At 38.9% G+C, this 14,853-nt stretch overlaps 1 protein-coding gene across 1 annotated transcript in view; it reads left to right on the top strand.

Moving 5' to 3' along the window:
• The window catches only part of LOC127649621 (tensin-3-like), a 60,206-nt gene extending 45,397 nt beyond the window's left edge, over positions 1-14,809 (top strand). Inside the window, exons 14-27 of the mRNA XM_052134821.1 lie at positions 2,147-2,295; positions 2,840-2,972; positions 3,277-3,360; positions 4,513-4,639; positions 4,770-5,200; positions 5,285-5,371; positions 5,569-5,700; positions 9,238-9,330; positions 11,089-11,166; positions 12,406-12,483; positions 12,569-12,737; positions 12,854-12,922; positions 13,026-13,055; positions 13,184-14,809. Of these exons, the coding sequence (XP_051990781.1) occupies positions 2,147-2,295; positions 2,840-2,972; positions 3,277-3,360; positions 4,513-4,639; positions 4,770-5,200; positions 5,285-5,371; positions 5,569-5,700; positions 9,238-9,330; positions 11,089-11,166; positions 12,406-12,483; positions 12,569-12,737; positions 12,854-12,922; positions 13,026-13,055; positions 13,184-13,325 (1,802 nt within the window). The 3' untranslated portion in view covers positions 13,326-14,809. The remainder of the gene's footprint in view (positions 1-2,146; positions 2,296-2,839; positions 2,973-3,276; positions 3,361-4,512; positions 4,640-4,769; positions 5,201-5,284; positions 5,372-5,568; positions 5,701-9,237; positions 9,331-11,088; positions 11,167-12,405; positions 12,484-12,568; positions 12,738-12,853; positions 12,923-13,025; positions 13,056-13,183) is intronic.
• Positions 14,810-14,853: the final 44 nt, after the last annotated feature.

Raw genomic sequence — 14,853 nt, 5'->3', positions numbered from 1 at the left:
TGAGACAATCAAATCAATATTATCAGATGACTATACAACAAATGAATGTAGTGTAATCAGTTTTGCTATGTCACATTTTAGTAAGATGATAACTCTGCAATCTCTGTGTTTGAGCTACCGTTTGATGAGCTCTGCCACTAGAAAGTGCTTTTAGGAAATTTGAGGGTTTTAGCAGCTTTGCTCCGTGGAAAGGTAAAGCACCAGCAATTCAAATAAATTTCTCGCTAGAGGGTCATTGTTCATTCATTGACATTCCTACTGTGAAAGGGCTAAATTAACACCTTAGCGCTAAGAGCTCTGCCAGGAGAGATAACCAAACAACTTCTGTTTGCTTAGACTTTGCAGTGCAAATTGTGTTTATTTTTCCAATGGAATTGAGACATTTACAGTCAACTTTGTTAGTATAGTAGAAGTGTAAATTTTAAATTAGAACCACAATTGATACTTGGTTTCACATTTGATCGCGTCCTTTTGCATTGTAACTGCTCTGGCTCCGCTGTGTTATGATAGAGGGCTCCATGATTTATTTTTTAATTGCTATATGTGACGAGGAGGAGGGCGAGGCAGCTGCATGTGGCTCTCTCTCTCTCCCGAACTGCCGCGTGTCACTGCATTTATCCCTGTCCTCGGCTGATTAGCCCGATTGGAGGCTGGGCATGCATAGTCATGGCCACGCCCTCCTCCTCATCGCATTATATAGCACTTATATAGAGTCTGGTGAATTTTCTTTTTTTGAAGCCATTCTGTCGTAGATTTACTTCGATGTTTAGGTTAATTGTCTTTATGCATTAACTTCTGCTAAGCTGGTGTACAGCCACCCTGACATAATCCTGTATGATATCTTGATTCAATTCAATTTCCCCTCGATGATGACCCTGAAGCACCAAAGCAGCCTCAAATCTTGATGCTCCACAGTACTTCACCGTTGAGATGATGTTTTCATGTTGGTATGCAGTGCACTTTTTATGCCATACGTAGAGCTGCATGTTCTTCCCGAACTATTCAACCTTAGTTTCATCAGTCAACACATCTTTCCAGTAGTGTTGTGGAGTGTCAGAGTGGTCTTTGGCAAATGTCAGGCGCGCAGCAATGTTTTTGTTGGAAAGCAGCTGCTTCCTTCGTGGTGTCCTGCCTTGGACATCATGCCTGTTTAATGCTTTCCTTATAGTAGACTCGTGAAAAGAGATGTTATCCAGTTCCAATGATTCCTTCAAGTCTTTAGCTGTCACTCTAGGTTTCATTTTACCTCATTGAGAATTCTGCAGTGTGCCTTTTGAGTCATCTTGGTTGGACGGCCACTTTTAGGGAAAGTAGCCACAGTACTAAATCATCTCCATTTATAGACTATATGTCTAACTATGGACGGATGTATAGCTAAGTTCTTCAAAACAACTTTGTAACCCTTTCCAGCTTTATCCAAAGCAACAATTCTTGATTTTAGGTCTTCTGAAATCTCTTTTTTGTGAGGTATGGTCCATGTTAGCAGATGTTTCTTATGAATAGCAAACTCAAAATGTTTGGCTTTTTATAAGTTAAAGTAGCATTAACACACACCTCCAATTTAATATCAATCTTATTTAATGAATTGGATGCCAGTTTTGCAAACTCCTGACTCTAATTAGCTTTTATTGACTTTGGTTGGACTTGGTTTTCAAAGCGTTTTACACTTCACAACAAAATCACATTCATGCTGTCGTACTGTTGATTGTACTAATTCTCAAGCAGAAAGCAGAATGGAACCATTCAAAATCTATATTAAAATATATATTTTTTAAATTTTTATAAAATACCCCAATACTTTGTTGTGGCACCCCTGAGGGTCTCGTTACTCTTGGTAACACATTTCCATTCCTTGTTTTCTCTTTGTTATTCAAATAATTTGTAATTTAGGATTATAGTGTGTTCAGTACACCATTACTGAACTAATTATGTAACTGTTGTTCACAATTGTGTAATGTAAGGTCAAGGGACAACAACAGACACATTCCCAATGGTTTATTATGTTGAAAGCAGTATTACGGTAGTTTTTCAATGCTGTCTATGTAATCTGTGTGTGTGTATGTATGTGTGTGTGTGTGTGTGTGTGTGTGTGTGTGTGTGTGTGTGTGTGTGTGTGTGTGTGTGTGTGTGTGTGTGCGTGTGTCAGTCTCTCCTGCTGAAGATGGTTTGCTCATCCTGAGCAGAGATTCCAGTGGTGTGACTGAGAACACAGGACAATATGGACGATCACCCTGGTCTCTGGATCAGCAGACTGCAGACAAACAGATATATACTGCTCCAATGCCTCAGAAACAGGTAATACAACATATACACTCAATGAGAAAATATAATGGAATAGAATAGAATTAACATATTACCCAGATAATTCATCCACCTTCTCAACATAATTACACACAGTAATGCCATTCTGAAGTTTGGTAGCAAGAAATAGGGGGTGAAATATGACAGTCAAATGCAAATGTCAGAGACAGTAGGTGTCTCAATCAGTTTCCAAGCTCAGTAGTCCAGGGACAGTGCTGGGTGGATTACTTGTGAATTATAATCAAGTACTGAACAGATTAGAATAGATTTAATAATTCACTTTGACCCTGTCTGAATAATTCCATACTGCTTTCACGTAAGTGTACATGTACTGATGTAGCATGTATGATTTTATCCAAAATGGCTGACAAATACTAGAATAGAATAGCAGTCTCTATTGTTAAATGACAAGTGCATTTGGAAATTATTGCAGATAATAATAATTTAAAAAAAGCATTAACTGATGACTTATTATTCATGTATTTTGTGATTCCCTTCTACTGTAAGTAACAGTTATTTCCGTGCATGTGTGTGGTAGCATGCAGCTCTATACAGAACAGACAGTGTTGAGTACAGATCTCACAGTGCAGAGATGGATGGTGGAACGCATGCTAGCAGTGATATGATGCCATCAACACCAGCTTTCCCTATCTCACCACCCACCCCATATGGTAACACACACACACACACACACACACACACACACACAGACAGAAATAATTCTCAATGATATTAATTCTAATTTTCTGAAATAATATTAAAATGTTTATTGTATTAATCTTGAGATGTACTGCATATCTAAATGATATCAAGAGCTCCAGGTCCCATACGCATCTATGCACATCTATATGTATTCTACTGTATATGTGAACTACAGAAACCACATTAACACAAGTGTGCTTTTTGTATTGATTTATAGTTCTCTTGTTAGTTTTTTTTTTAATAATAAAGCTATATCTCTTTATCCATCAACAGTAAAGACCACGATGAACTTTTCACAGTACAGACAAAGTCCATCTCCCACCATACCTTCATTTGGATCTTATAGACCTGAGCATGGTAAATCAAATCTTTTCATTGATACGCTTTGTGGATACATCATTTAAAACTGCAAGGCATATTAACTGGGATTGGAGAAAGTATTTTAACATGGGTTCTGTCAATCAATTCTAATATTGAATTGAATTAATAACATGATATTTCAATTAATTCATGAAATTAATCTCAATTAATATAATAGAGCGGTTCTCAACCAGAGGGTCGGGACCCACTAGGGGGCCTCAGCACACTTCCAGGGGGGCCTCAAGATCTCTTACAATTATTTTAAATAGGAGAGATTATTATAATTTTTATTTAATTATAATTCAACTTACTGAAAATGCTAAAAATGTAATAACAACTTCCACTGCTTGAATATATAGTTTTGGACATTTCTGGAATCATTAGTTTTAAGGAAATATCTTATAACAGATATATCTTCTAATATAAATATCTAATGGCCTATATGTGGGGCCTTTGAGTAGTTTCTCCAACTACTCAAAAGTTTGAGAACCACTGATCTAATATATCAATATATGCAGAGAAACAAATAAAAATAATCCAACATATAATGATTAAATTATTATAAATAATCAAATTTAAATGATTAGACATATAGTATAGACAATAAATATAATCATTCAAATAAATTTCATTTTTGAGGTAGACAAGTACTGCATTGGCTTTCCATATTATTGAACATTAGCCTATTATTGGCCTACTGTCCACAGCAATCCATTGCAAATGAATTCATCAATCTGTCAGAGGCAGACTTATTATAATGCTGTTTATAGTCTGAAAAAACACACCTCTAGCCTGCTGCATTGAGAGTTGGAGCGTCCAGCTGTGCTTGAGTGCAAGAGGGAGTCCTCATCTTAAGTTGTCTGCAGTCTGTAAGTGTGGTTTGTTACCTCTACAGCTGCATGTCTGTACGGCTAGATTTTTGCTTACTGCCCCCTGCTGAAAACAGGTGGTACTTAAAGTTTGAATTGCTCTGACAGTAGGAAAATTCCTTATAATGGTCTGGGGACATGATTACGTTATTTTTAAAATAATAAATCCCACTGAATTATTGTGTTAAATGGACAGCCCTAATTTTAACACACACAAAAATATACACTTCAGCTTTAATTATTTTGCCTTAATCTTGACCAAGTTTTTGCTTGTTTTTAGAAATGCGAGCTGAAGCAGATATTATGGGACGCACACCTTTGCCTTCAGATGAAAGTTCACAACATCCCACTCACAGATCTTACCATCACTCTGCTACCATTGGCGGAATAATGTCTTTCTCTGACAGGTACAGAAAAAATAGGAAGACCTGAAATACTTTATGATTGTATGATTTAAATTTTCCAATCCATTGATGAAATTCTGCAAACATTTTATGGCTTCTGTAAAACATTATTTGTCTGTTGTTTTTGTTGTAGTTCATCATCTAAGCCACAGTTAGTTCATCAGTCATCCCTTTCTGCTCATCCCTCTGACTCAATGAACTTCACCCACAGTTCTATCCCATCACATAACCCCATTCCGGCCCCTAATGCCCACAGTTCTCCTCTCAGCACACAGAGGGCCAAAGTATTCCAGCATGCCCTTGGCCACAGCACCTTACAGACCTTTGGGGAGAAGTTCAGCTTCAATCAACCAGTGGAAGGACTGAACTACCACCAGCAGCACCCCCCTTCACTAGAGCAGAGAATGCCATCAGATGGAGAAAACTCCCAAGATTCAGTTTCTCCGGCTCCTAGTGGCTTCTCAAGTCCCCACAGCGGGAGTTCTTTGAGTATTCCCTTTCCTAACGTGCTGCCGGAATTGCAAGCAAGAGGAAACAGTATCAGCTCTTCCTCGTCTCTTCCAGGTGGGTAGTTGAGACTTCGCCCACCTGCTAATTCAATCATGTTCTTATCAGAAGTCAGATTTGAACAATTTGTAAATTTTTCAGATGTGCTCTCAAGCAAGCAGTTGACGGTCAAGTTTGTCCAGGATACCTCAAAATATTGGTACAAACCAGAAATCGCAAGAGACCAAGGTATTAAAACTAGTCTGATACTCAAATCACACTGTTTTTCATGCAACATGATTCAAGCAACAAAGGTTACTTTTGAATCAACTTAAGTTCCAGAGTTGTGGGTCATATTGATGCTCTTGGGGTTAATCCTTCACAGTTTTTCTGAGTACATGCCAGATTTATTTGACCTGGATTTTAATTTCTCCATTCACAAACAGCTATTGCAGTGCTAAAGGACAAAGATCCTGGCTCATTCATTGTTCGAAACAGCCACTCTTTTAGGGGTGCATATGGATTGGCCATGAAAGTCACAACACCCCCTCCCTCTGCTCTGCAGCAAAGCAAAAAAGGTAAGCATTGAAATGAAGGGATGCAAACCTGTTGTTGCTGATCGTATGCTTACACACATATCTCCAGAACAGTTCATATTTGAACCCTACGCCAGACCTACAAATTTTCCTTCCATCTTTTGCTTTGCTTACTTGGTCATTCCCCTCTTTAGACTTTGAGTTTTTTTTTTTTTTCGGCAAAAATGAGACATTGTTCTGTGCCAATGTGTCACACTTAGACAGCTTTCTAGCACTCTAAGCAGGATACAAGTGTTACTAAGTGCTAAAACAAAAAATGGCTTAATTTTGTCAGCAACATTCCACTTTAACCAAGTAAAAGTGACTGCAAGTAAAAGTGGCCCAAGACTGCCAAATGATGTTGAACATCAGGGACCTCAGTGAATACAATAGCCACGTTTCCACTATCGGGCCAAAAGAGCTAGTGTGTGCCAGGGCCAGTTGCATTCCCACTGTCATGCCTCCTCGGTACCATTCTCTAAGCGCCCTGGCCTGCCTCTTCCCCTTGGGCCAAACAAGGCCAACTGGGGATTGAAGTTAGTGTCAAAGGTGGAGTTTCACTGAGTCAGGTCAGAGGTTTCAGCAACAAGATACTCATCCCAATTTTTGGAGAATGGAGAATCATCAGTACTGGTCAGTAGACAATATCAGGGCTCTTCTGAATATTTGGGCTGCTGAAAATATGCAAGGTCGACGAGGTCTGTCGAACAAAGAAGTGATTACGTACAGTGCATCCGGAAAGTATTCACAGCGCTTCACTTTTTCCACATTTTGTTATGTTACAGCCTTATTCCAAAATGTATTATATTCATTATTTTCCTCATAATTCTACAAACAATACCCCATAATGACAATGCGAAAGATGTTTGTTTGAAATCTTTGCAAATTTATTACAAATAAAAAATGAAAACAAATCACATGTACATAAGTATTCACAGCCTTTGTTCAATACTTTGTTGAAGCACCTTTGGCACCAATTACAGCCTCAAGTCTTTTTGAGTATGATGCCACAAGCTTGGCACACCTATTTTCCATCAGTTTGGATGGGGAGTATCGGTGCCCAGCCATTTTCAGATCTCTCCAGAGATGTTCAATTGGGTTCAAGTCTGGGCTCTAGCTGGGCCACTCAAGGACATTCACAGAGTTGTCCCATAGCCACTCCTTTGTAATCTTGGCTCTGTGCTTAGGGTCATTGTCCTGTTGGAAGATGAATCTTCACCCCAGTCTGAGGTCCAGTGCTCTGGAGCAGGTTTTCATCAAGGATGTCTCTGTACATTGCTGCGTTCATCTTTCCCTCGATCCTGACTAGTCTCCCAGTACCTGCCACTGAAAAACATCCCCACAGCATGATGCTGCCACCACCATGCTTCAAGTAGGGATGGTATTTGCCAGGTGATGAGAGGTGCCTGGTTTCCTCCTTACATATCAACTTGCCATACAGGCCAAAGAGTTCAAACTTTGTATCATCAGACCAGAGAATTTAGTTCCTCATGGTCTGAGAGTCCTTCAGATGCCTTTTGGCAAACTCCAGGTGGTAGAGGAGTGGCTTCCGTCTGGCCACTCTACCATACGGTTGTTCTTCCGGAAGGTTCTCTTCTCTCCACAGAGAAATGCTGGAGCTCTGTCAGAGTGACCATCAGGTTCTTGGTCACCTCCTTGACTAAGGCTCTTCTCCCCCAATTGCTCAGTTTGGCTGGGCTGCCAGCACTAGGAAGAGTCCTTGTGCTTCCAAACTTCTTCCATTTACAGATGATGGAGGCCACTGTGCTTATTGGGACCTTCAATGCTGCAGACATTTTTAGATCTGTGCCTCGATACAATCCTGTCTCAGAGGTCTACAGACAATTCCTTGGACTTCATGGCTTGGTTTGTGCTCTGACATGCACTGTTAACTGTGCGACCTTATATAGACATGTGTGTGCCTTTCCAAATCATGTCCAATCAACTGAATTTACCACAGGTGGACTCCAATCAAGTTGTAGAAACATCTCAAGGATTATCAGTGAAACAGGATGCACCTGAGCTCAATTTTGAGTGTCATGGAAAAGGCTGTGTATACTTATGTACATGTGATTTATTTTTTATTTTATTTTATTTTTTATTAAATTTGCAAAGATTTCAAGCAAACTTCTTTCACGTTGTCATTATGGTGTATTGTTTGTAGAATTTTGAGGAAAATAATGAATTGAATCCATTTTGGAATAAGGCTGTAACATAACAAAATGTGGAAAAAGTGAAGCGCTGTAAATACTTTCCAGATGCACTGTATATTGTCAATTAAATACTGTATATTGTCGTCAGACTTTCCAATTTGTGTATCAGCTACAGGTTTGAGAAAAAAAATTGCAAGCATAGTACAAATCTGTATTCATTTTTAGGGCTAGCTTGTCTCCAGTCTGATACCTCAGCTTGATTTATCCCTCTTCTTGTGAAATGGGTGGGGTGTGTGAAATTGACACCAGGGCTGAATATTAAGGGTGGGTTTTAGGGCAACACTGCAGGGCTATTGGCACGATGGTGGCAATGCTGATTGATTTTAGTATTGTGGCACGATGTCCGAGGCTATTGGCCCTGGCTCATATTTTCCCAATGGTGGAAAATCGGCTAATGAGAGCTGGCCATTAAGGCCACTGTCCCTCTGCAAACACACCACAAGCTGACCACTAGGGCCCATAGTTCCCACAAACCATAGTGTGAACAAACCCTTACCACCCCTGTGTCACATTACATTAGACATGGCCCTATCAGCCATGGCCTTCATCACAAATTCAATTAAGTTGCCTATAAAAAACATGGCTTTTTGTAATACTTGCACACTAGTGATTAATGATGTGGGAAATTAAGTACTGTAATATCCAACAGTTTCTTGTTAAAGTGTCATCCATGTAAAAATCAATTTACACATATCTTCACCTTTACACATCTTCACCAGCTAGCATCTCTCCTTCTATTTTCAGTCATAGGGTTCATTTAAATATTCGCTGGCCAGTCAGATGGAGTTGAAGCTTGCGGTTGTGTCTGCCAGCTGACAGCTATTAATGACTGAACTGACTCAACTCCCTGCTGAGATACTGGTCTCACCAACTAAAACTGAACTTCCGTTGTGTTTGAAAAAATCATGCAGTTGTTGGGGAGAGCTCTTATGGTCTTGTCTCGTCCTCGTCCAAAATCAAGTTGTTACGAATTGACTAGAGAGATGCCGCCTTTAACCACAAACACACACACACAAACCTTTGTTTTCGCTGAGCTTTCAAGCCTTGTGGGCCACCTGTACAGGAAAAATCACAGATATGTGCCTTACTTCAGAAGGTCTTTTGTGAATGTGAAACTAAACCCTGCACAAAGTCCAAAGAAATTTCCTTCCTTGCTGTGACTCATAAAGAAAGAGAACCAAAACGTGTTGCAATGAGAGAAGTGCCTGTAATCTGTGCTCACATTTAGTCTTTAAATGCTTTAATTATTTTTACTGTCACAGATCAATACACCCTTTGAATAGTCTTTTTGATGCTCTCTCTCTCTTTCTGTCTCTTTCATTCTCAGGAGATCTGTCCAATGAGCTTGTACGTCACTTTCTCATTGAGTGTACGCAAAAAGGGGTTCGACTCAAGGGATGCCCTAATGAGCCATTCTTTGGTAAGCCCTCTCTCAGTCCTGCCATTCGACCATTGATTGAGTTCTCTCAGAACTATCAAGTACATTTGTATTTATTAATTTAGCTTTTATGCAAGGCTACTTAATACTAATCTACTTGAGGCATGCTACAAAATACTTAAGAGACTGTAACATGTGAATTGCTTTAATACAAAGTTCCAAAATTACTTAGAAAAGTACAAGCTAAAACAGAGATATAGTTGTGACACACCTTTTTATTAAAGGAATGTTCCAGGTTTAGTTGAGCTCAATCGACAGCATTTGTGGCATAATATTGATTTCCACAAAAATGTATTTTGACTCGTTCCTCCTTTTCTTTTCTTTTTTTAAATTTCCCTCCTTTTTTCTCCCCAATTTGGAATGCCTAATTCCCATTGCGCTCCAAGTCCTCGTGGTGCCATAGTGACTTGCCTCAATCTGAGTGGCAGAGGACAAATCTCAGTTGCTTCCACATCTGAGTCCATCAAATCGTGCATCTTATCACGTGGCTTGTTGAGCGTGTTACCGCGGAGACAGCGCATGTGGAGGCTTCACGCTATTCTCCGCGGCATCCATGCACAACTCACCACGTGCCCCACTGAGAGCAAGAACCACATTATAGTGACCACGAGGAGGTTACCCCATGTGGAGTCACTCAGCACACCCTGGATTTGAACTTGCGGCTCTAGGAGTGGTTGTCAGCGTCAATACTCGCTGAGATACCCAGACCCCTCATTTCTCCTTTTCTTTATAATAAAGCAAAAATCTTGGTTCCAGTGCGGCACTTATAATGGATGTTATTTGGGGTCCATTTTTTATGTTAAAATACTCACTTTTTCAAAAGTATAACCACAAGACATAAAGGATATGTGTGTAAACATGATTTTAGTGTGATAAAATCACTTATAAACCTTTTTTGTGTGAAGTTATATCCAATTTTACAAATTCTTTACCATGACGATGTATTGTCAACAAACCCTAAACCCCTTAAAATGACTGTAAATTGACAGTTTAAACAACTTTATAGATAAAAGTTTTAACAGAATAATTAATGCAAGTGCTTTTATAAAATGATAAGTATTCTGTAGTCAAACCCTCCAAAAATTGGCCGCATTCACTTTCATTGACCCCATCCACTTCCATTGTAAGTTATTCATTATTCATTTTTTTTTTAAGAAAAGGAGGAACGAGTCTAAACTAAGATTATGCAACTAAAGCTGTCGATTGAGCTCAACTTGTATTGAACCCAGAACATTCCTTTAATGGTTAAACAGTGCAAGTCACAGACTTCTTTAGCTGTTTCTTGAGGATAGAGTTCTCTACTCTTTGAAGTACTGAAGTTCAGTACCTTAAACTTAATGCAGATAGCAACTGGCAGCCAGTGGAGCAAAACAACATGATGAAAGGCTGGCTTAAAGAGCACTGGTTGTGGCTAAAATAGCTGGTTTGTTTTTTAACATTGGGAAAGCCATGCATTCTATACAAAAAAAAACTTTATGTTACCTACTTTATAACACCTTTCCCAAAATAGAAAATTAATTTGCATTACTTGCTTGAAAAGGTAACCAAGCTATTATTATATATTTAAGCATGGTACTTTCTTTGTTACTTTAAAAAGTAATCTGATTACTTTACACATGTTTGTTTTAATGGGTTACCCCTAATACAAAAAGTTAATAATCGTTGAAGACGATGTGTTAGATTTTGCCATGGAGCTCTGTTCATTTCTATGTGTGTGCTTGTGATTTATTTGTCCTACAGGGAGTCTCACTGCTCTGGTGTTCCAGCACTCCATCACTTCTTTGGCTCTTCCTTGTAAACTCATTATACCTGACAGAGGTAGGAGATTATTCTGAAAAAAAATTATAATATTTATTTAACACCACATTAAAAAGCATTCTCCGTGTCTCTTTGGGTCTATTTGTGACTAAAATAATGTTGTATGTTAGATAGAAAAATAAATGTTCATTACACAGAGATATATTGGCTGCATGCCTAGCATACTAGCTGTCCTAAAATAGTAAGTGAGAATAGAATTAGTAGATAAAAATACCATGCCAAAAGTCCCCGTATGGTAGAGAGTTATAAAAAAATGTCCAGAAAGTGAGGCGATGACGAATTTTATCTATACACCGATGAGTCAAAATATGTCTAATATGCCGTTGGTCCTCAGCGAGTCTCAAAAACAACGCTGACCCGCCGAGGCATGGACTCTACAAGACCCCTAAAGGTGTCCTGTGGTATCTGGCAGCAGATTGTACAGGGCATGTAAATTGTGAGGTGGAGCTTCCATGGACTGGACTTGTTTTTCAGCATATAACATGCTCAATCGGATTGAGATCTGGCGAATTGAGGCCAGGGCAACACCTTGAACTCTTCATTGTGTTCCTCAATCCATTCCCGAAAAAGGTGTGCAGTGTAGCAGGACTGCTGAACGAGGCCAATGCCATCAGTGAATACCATTGCCACGAAGGGGTGTACCTGGTCTGCCACGATGTTTAGGTAGGTGGCACGTGTCAAATTGACATCCACATGAATGGCCGGACCCAGGGTTTCTTCCGCTGCTCCAAGGTCCGTAACCATCATTAACATATTCGATGGCTTGTGCCACAGTAGATCTTCTGTTGGTTTGGACCAGACAGGACAGCCTTCATTGCCCTTGCATGGATGAGCCTTGGGCGCCCAACACTCTATCACTGGTTTGTGGTTTGTTCCTCCTCAGACCACTGTCGGTAGGTACTCACCACTGCTGACCAGAAGCACCCTACTAGCCTTGCCGTTTCAGAGATGCTCTGACCCAGTCGTCAGGTCATAACAGTTTGGCCCTTGTAGGTCTTTACTCCTGATTGTTCGCTTACCATCTAATCTACCCAGACCTTGACATGAGACCTTGTTAGGAGATGATCAACGTTATTAGCTAATAATGTTTCAACGTTCTCTTCTCATTTTACTAAACATTGTGAACCATTTCACCACTGAGATTTCATAAGAAAAGACATTATTATGAATATTTAATTGTACTAACGCATTATTCTATGTACACATAGAGTCAGATAATACTCACTTGTTTCTCCTCAGATCCTCTAGAGGACGCAGTTAGTACATCTTCACAGTCCATCACCAATTCTGCAGCTGAACTCTTAAAACAAGGAGCAGGTGCGTCTCGAACTTCAGCACAGAACAGACTGACTGTCAGATCCTTTAACAATAATAGTAATCTTGTATTGATGTTTTGTTGTAGCATGTAACGTGTGGTTTCTGGGTTCGGTGGAGATGGAGTCATTGACTGGATATCAGGCTGTGCAGAAAGCCACCAGTGAGATTCTGAGCACAGATCCGCTGCCTTTATCGACTGTGGTGCATTTTAAAGTCTCCTCACAAGGCATCACACTCACAGACAACCAGAGAAAGTAACTCACTTTGTTTATAGGCTATACATATTGATACCCAAGTAGCAGCACCAAACATCTCAAATCACTTAAATGTCTCCCCACTATTTCCAATGCTTTTCTTGTTCTCTTTCTAGACTGTTCTTCAGAAGACACTATGCTGTCAACACTGTCATATTCTGTGCTCTGGACCCTCAGGACAGGAAGTGAGTCATTTCTGCATTTCTGATTTGTATCAGTTGCACTGATCTTTGGTAAATAATTAGTAACTCTTTAAACATTGTATTGTTTCTTTTTGTTCATTTCAAGATGGAAAAGAGATGGTTGCACCTCAGCCAAGTAAGTCCTTTCGTTTTTATTTGAATATGATTTGAGTGAAATTGACTATAGTCGCTAATTTCTATATTAATGTCACTGTTATTGGCGAATATTTATAGGGCTTTGAAACGAGTCATTTCTCATTGCAGGGTCTTTGGCTTTGTGGCACGTAAAGCTGGTAGTGCCATGGAGAATGTCTGCCACCTGTTTGCTGAACACGACCCCGAGCAGCCTGCGAGCGCCATCGTCAACTTTGTCTCCAAAGTGATGATTGGCTCACAGAAGACTTGATGTCGTCAAGACGATACTGCCTGTAGACCAATGTAGATGACCAATTTGTCAACACTAAAGCATTAACATGACAACTACCTTCCGTTTTTCTTGAAACGGTCAGAAATGAGGGATTCACTTTTTTTCCCAGTACATACACTAAAATGAGAAACCCTCTGAAAATGTACAGTATTATGTATATTTATGTACTGAAAATGTATCTATTGTTTATGCAAACTTTTCAAAAGGAATTATTCATACTGAAAATAAAGCTCAATATATGCGTGTACGAACAAGTTTTTTTTTACTTTGATTGTTTTAGTTGTTAAGGGTTAGTGTTCAGTGACTTTATTGATCTATACTACTGATGACAAGACCAAAAACTTGTTTATAATATCTCTATATTCTTTACAATGTCTATATCATTTTCTATATATCTATATATTTAGTTCAATGTTATGTTCAATATGGTTTTTGCTAGCAGATTTACATTTCATTTGGCATATTTTGTTTCTCACAGAAAAGAAAACAAAAAACATAACATATTTTATATCTTATGCATGTAAAAATTCTGTAAAGTGTATATGTTCAAGGCTTGTTTACTAAATGTAAAACAATCATCCTCAGTATTGATGATGTTCAATACCCTGAAAGAATCAGTCGTATCTGTTTTTCCATGTTGGTTTGGCATTTTGAAGTGAATGGCTAAACTGAAGTCAGTCTTTCTGAACATACCAACTTAAAACATATTTATTATTTGTAAACCTTGATGCATTCCATTGTTGAATGACTGTACCCTCTATTTTCTCATGATAGATTTGAAGATATCCTAATGTCTCCTACAGTTTGTAATATCACAAATGTGTATTTAATCAAAATGCTGACAAATGATAAATCTATTATACTATCAGGAAGCATTTTATGCTTTTTTTTTTATTATGAATTTTTATGATTGACTTCATTTATCACAAGCAACTGTTTGGTGCAATTGGATGTTCACACATTCAAGGATAGTTTAAATAAAAATTCTGTCCTCATTCAATCGCCTTCACTGTTCAAAACCCATATGACTGCCTTTGTGGGTTTTGAACAAAATTTTAGGCCACGATTCCCTGACTTTGGGGATGGATGGATTTTAGGGACTGACAGCCTCAATGACAATTTATTATCCATCCATCCATCCATCCATCGTCAACCGCTTATCCTGTGTACAGGGTCGCGGGGGGCTGGAGCCTATCCCAGCTGACAATTTATTATATGGAACAAAAAAAGAGCAGCATCAACATTCTTCATTCATACAGATTGAAACAACATATCAAAAATGATGTGAACCTATCCAATCGGATTAGCACTCACTAGACCAAGACAGCGGTTTCCAGTTTTGTTTGCAATATGCATCAGACAGTTAATGAACAAACACTGGAACTGAGATTAGGGTAGGGTACATATAAAGGGTCTCTTTTGCCCTTACTGCAGTGTCATTGCACATCTTTACACTGCATGTATCTCTATTTTCAGTACTTTAAGTTTTTATCACTCTTTTAATTTA

Source organism: Xyrauchen texanus, chromosome 9 (assembly GCF_025860055.1).
Source record: "Xyrauchen texanus isolate HMW12.3.18 chromosome 9, RBS_HiC_50CHRs, whole genome shotgun sequence".
Lineage (NCBI taxonomy): Eukaryota > Metazoa > Chordata > Actinopteri > Cypriniformes > Catostomidae > Xyrauchen > Xyrauchen texanus.
The sequence above is the reverse complement of the archived record's forward strand: the minus strand, read 5'-3'. Positions and strand labels throughout refer to the sequence as shown.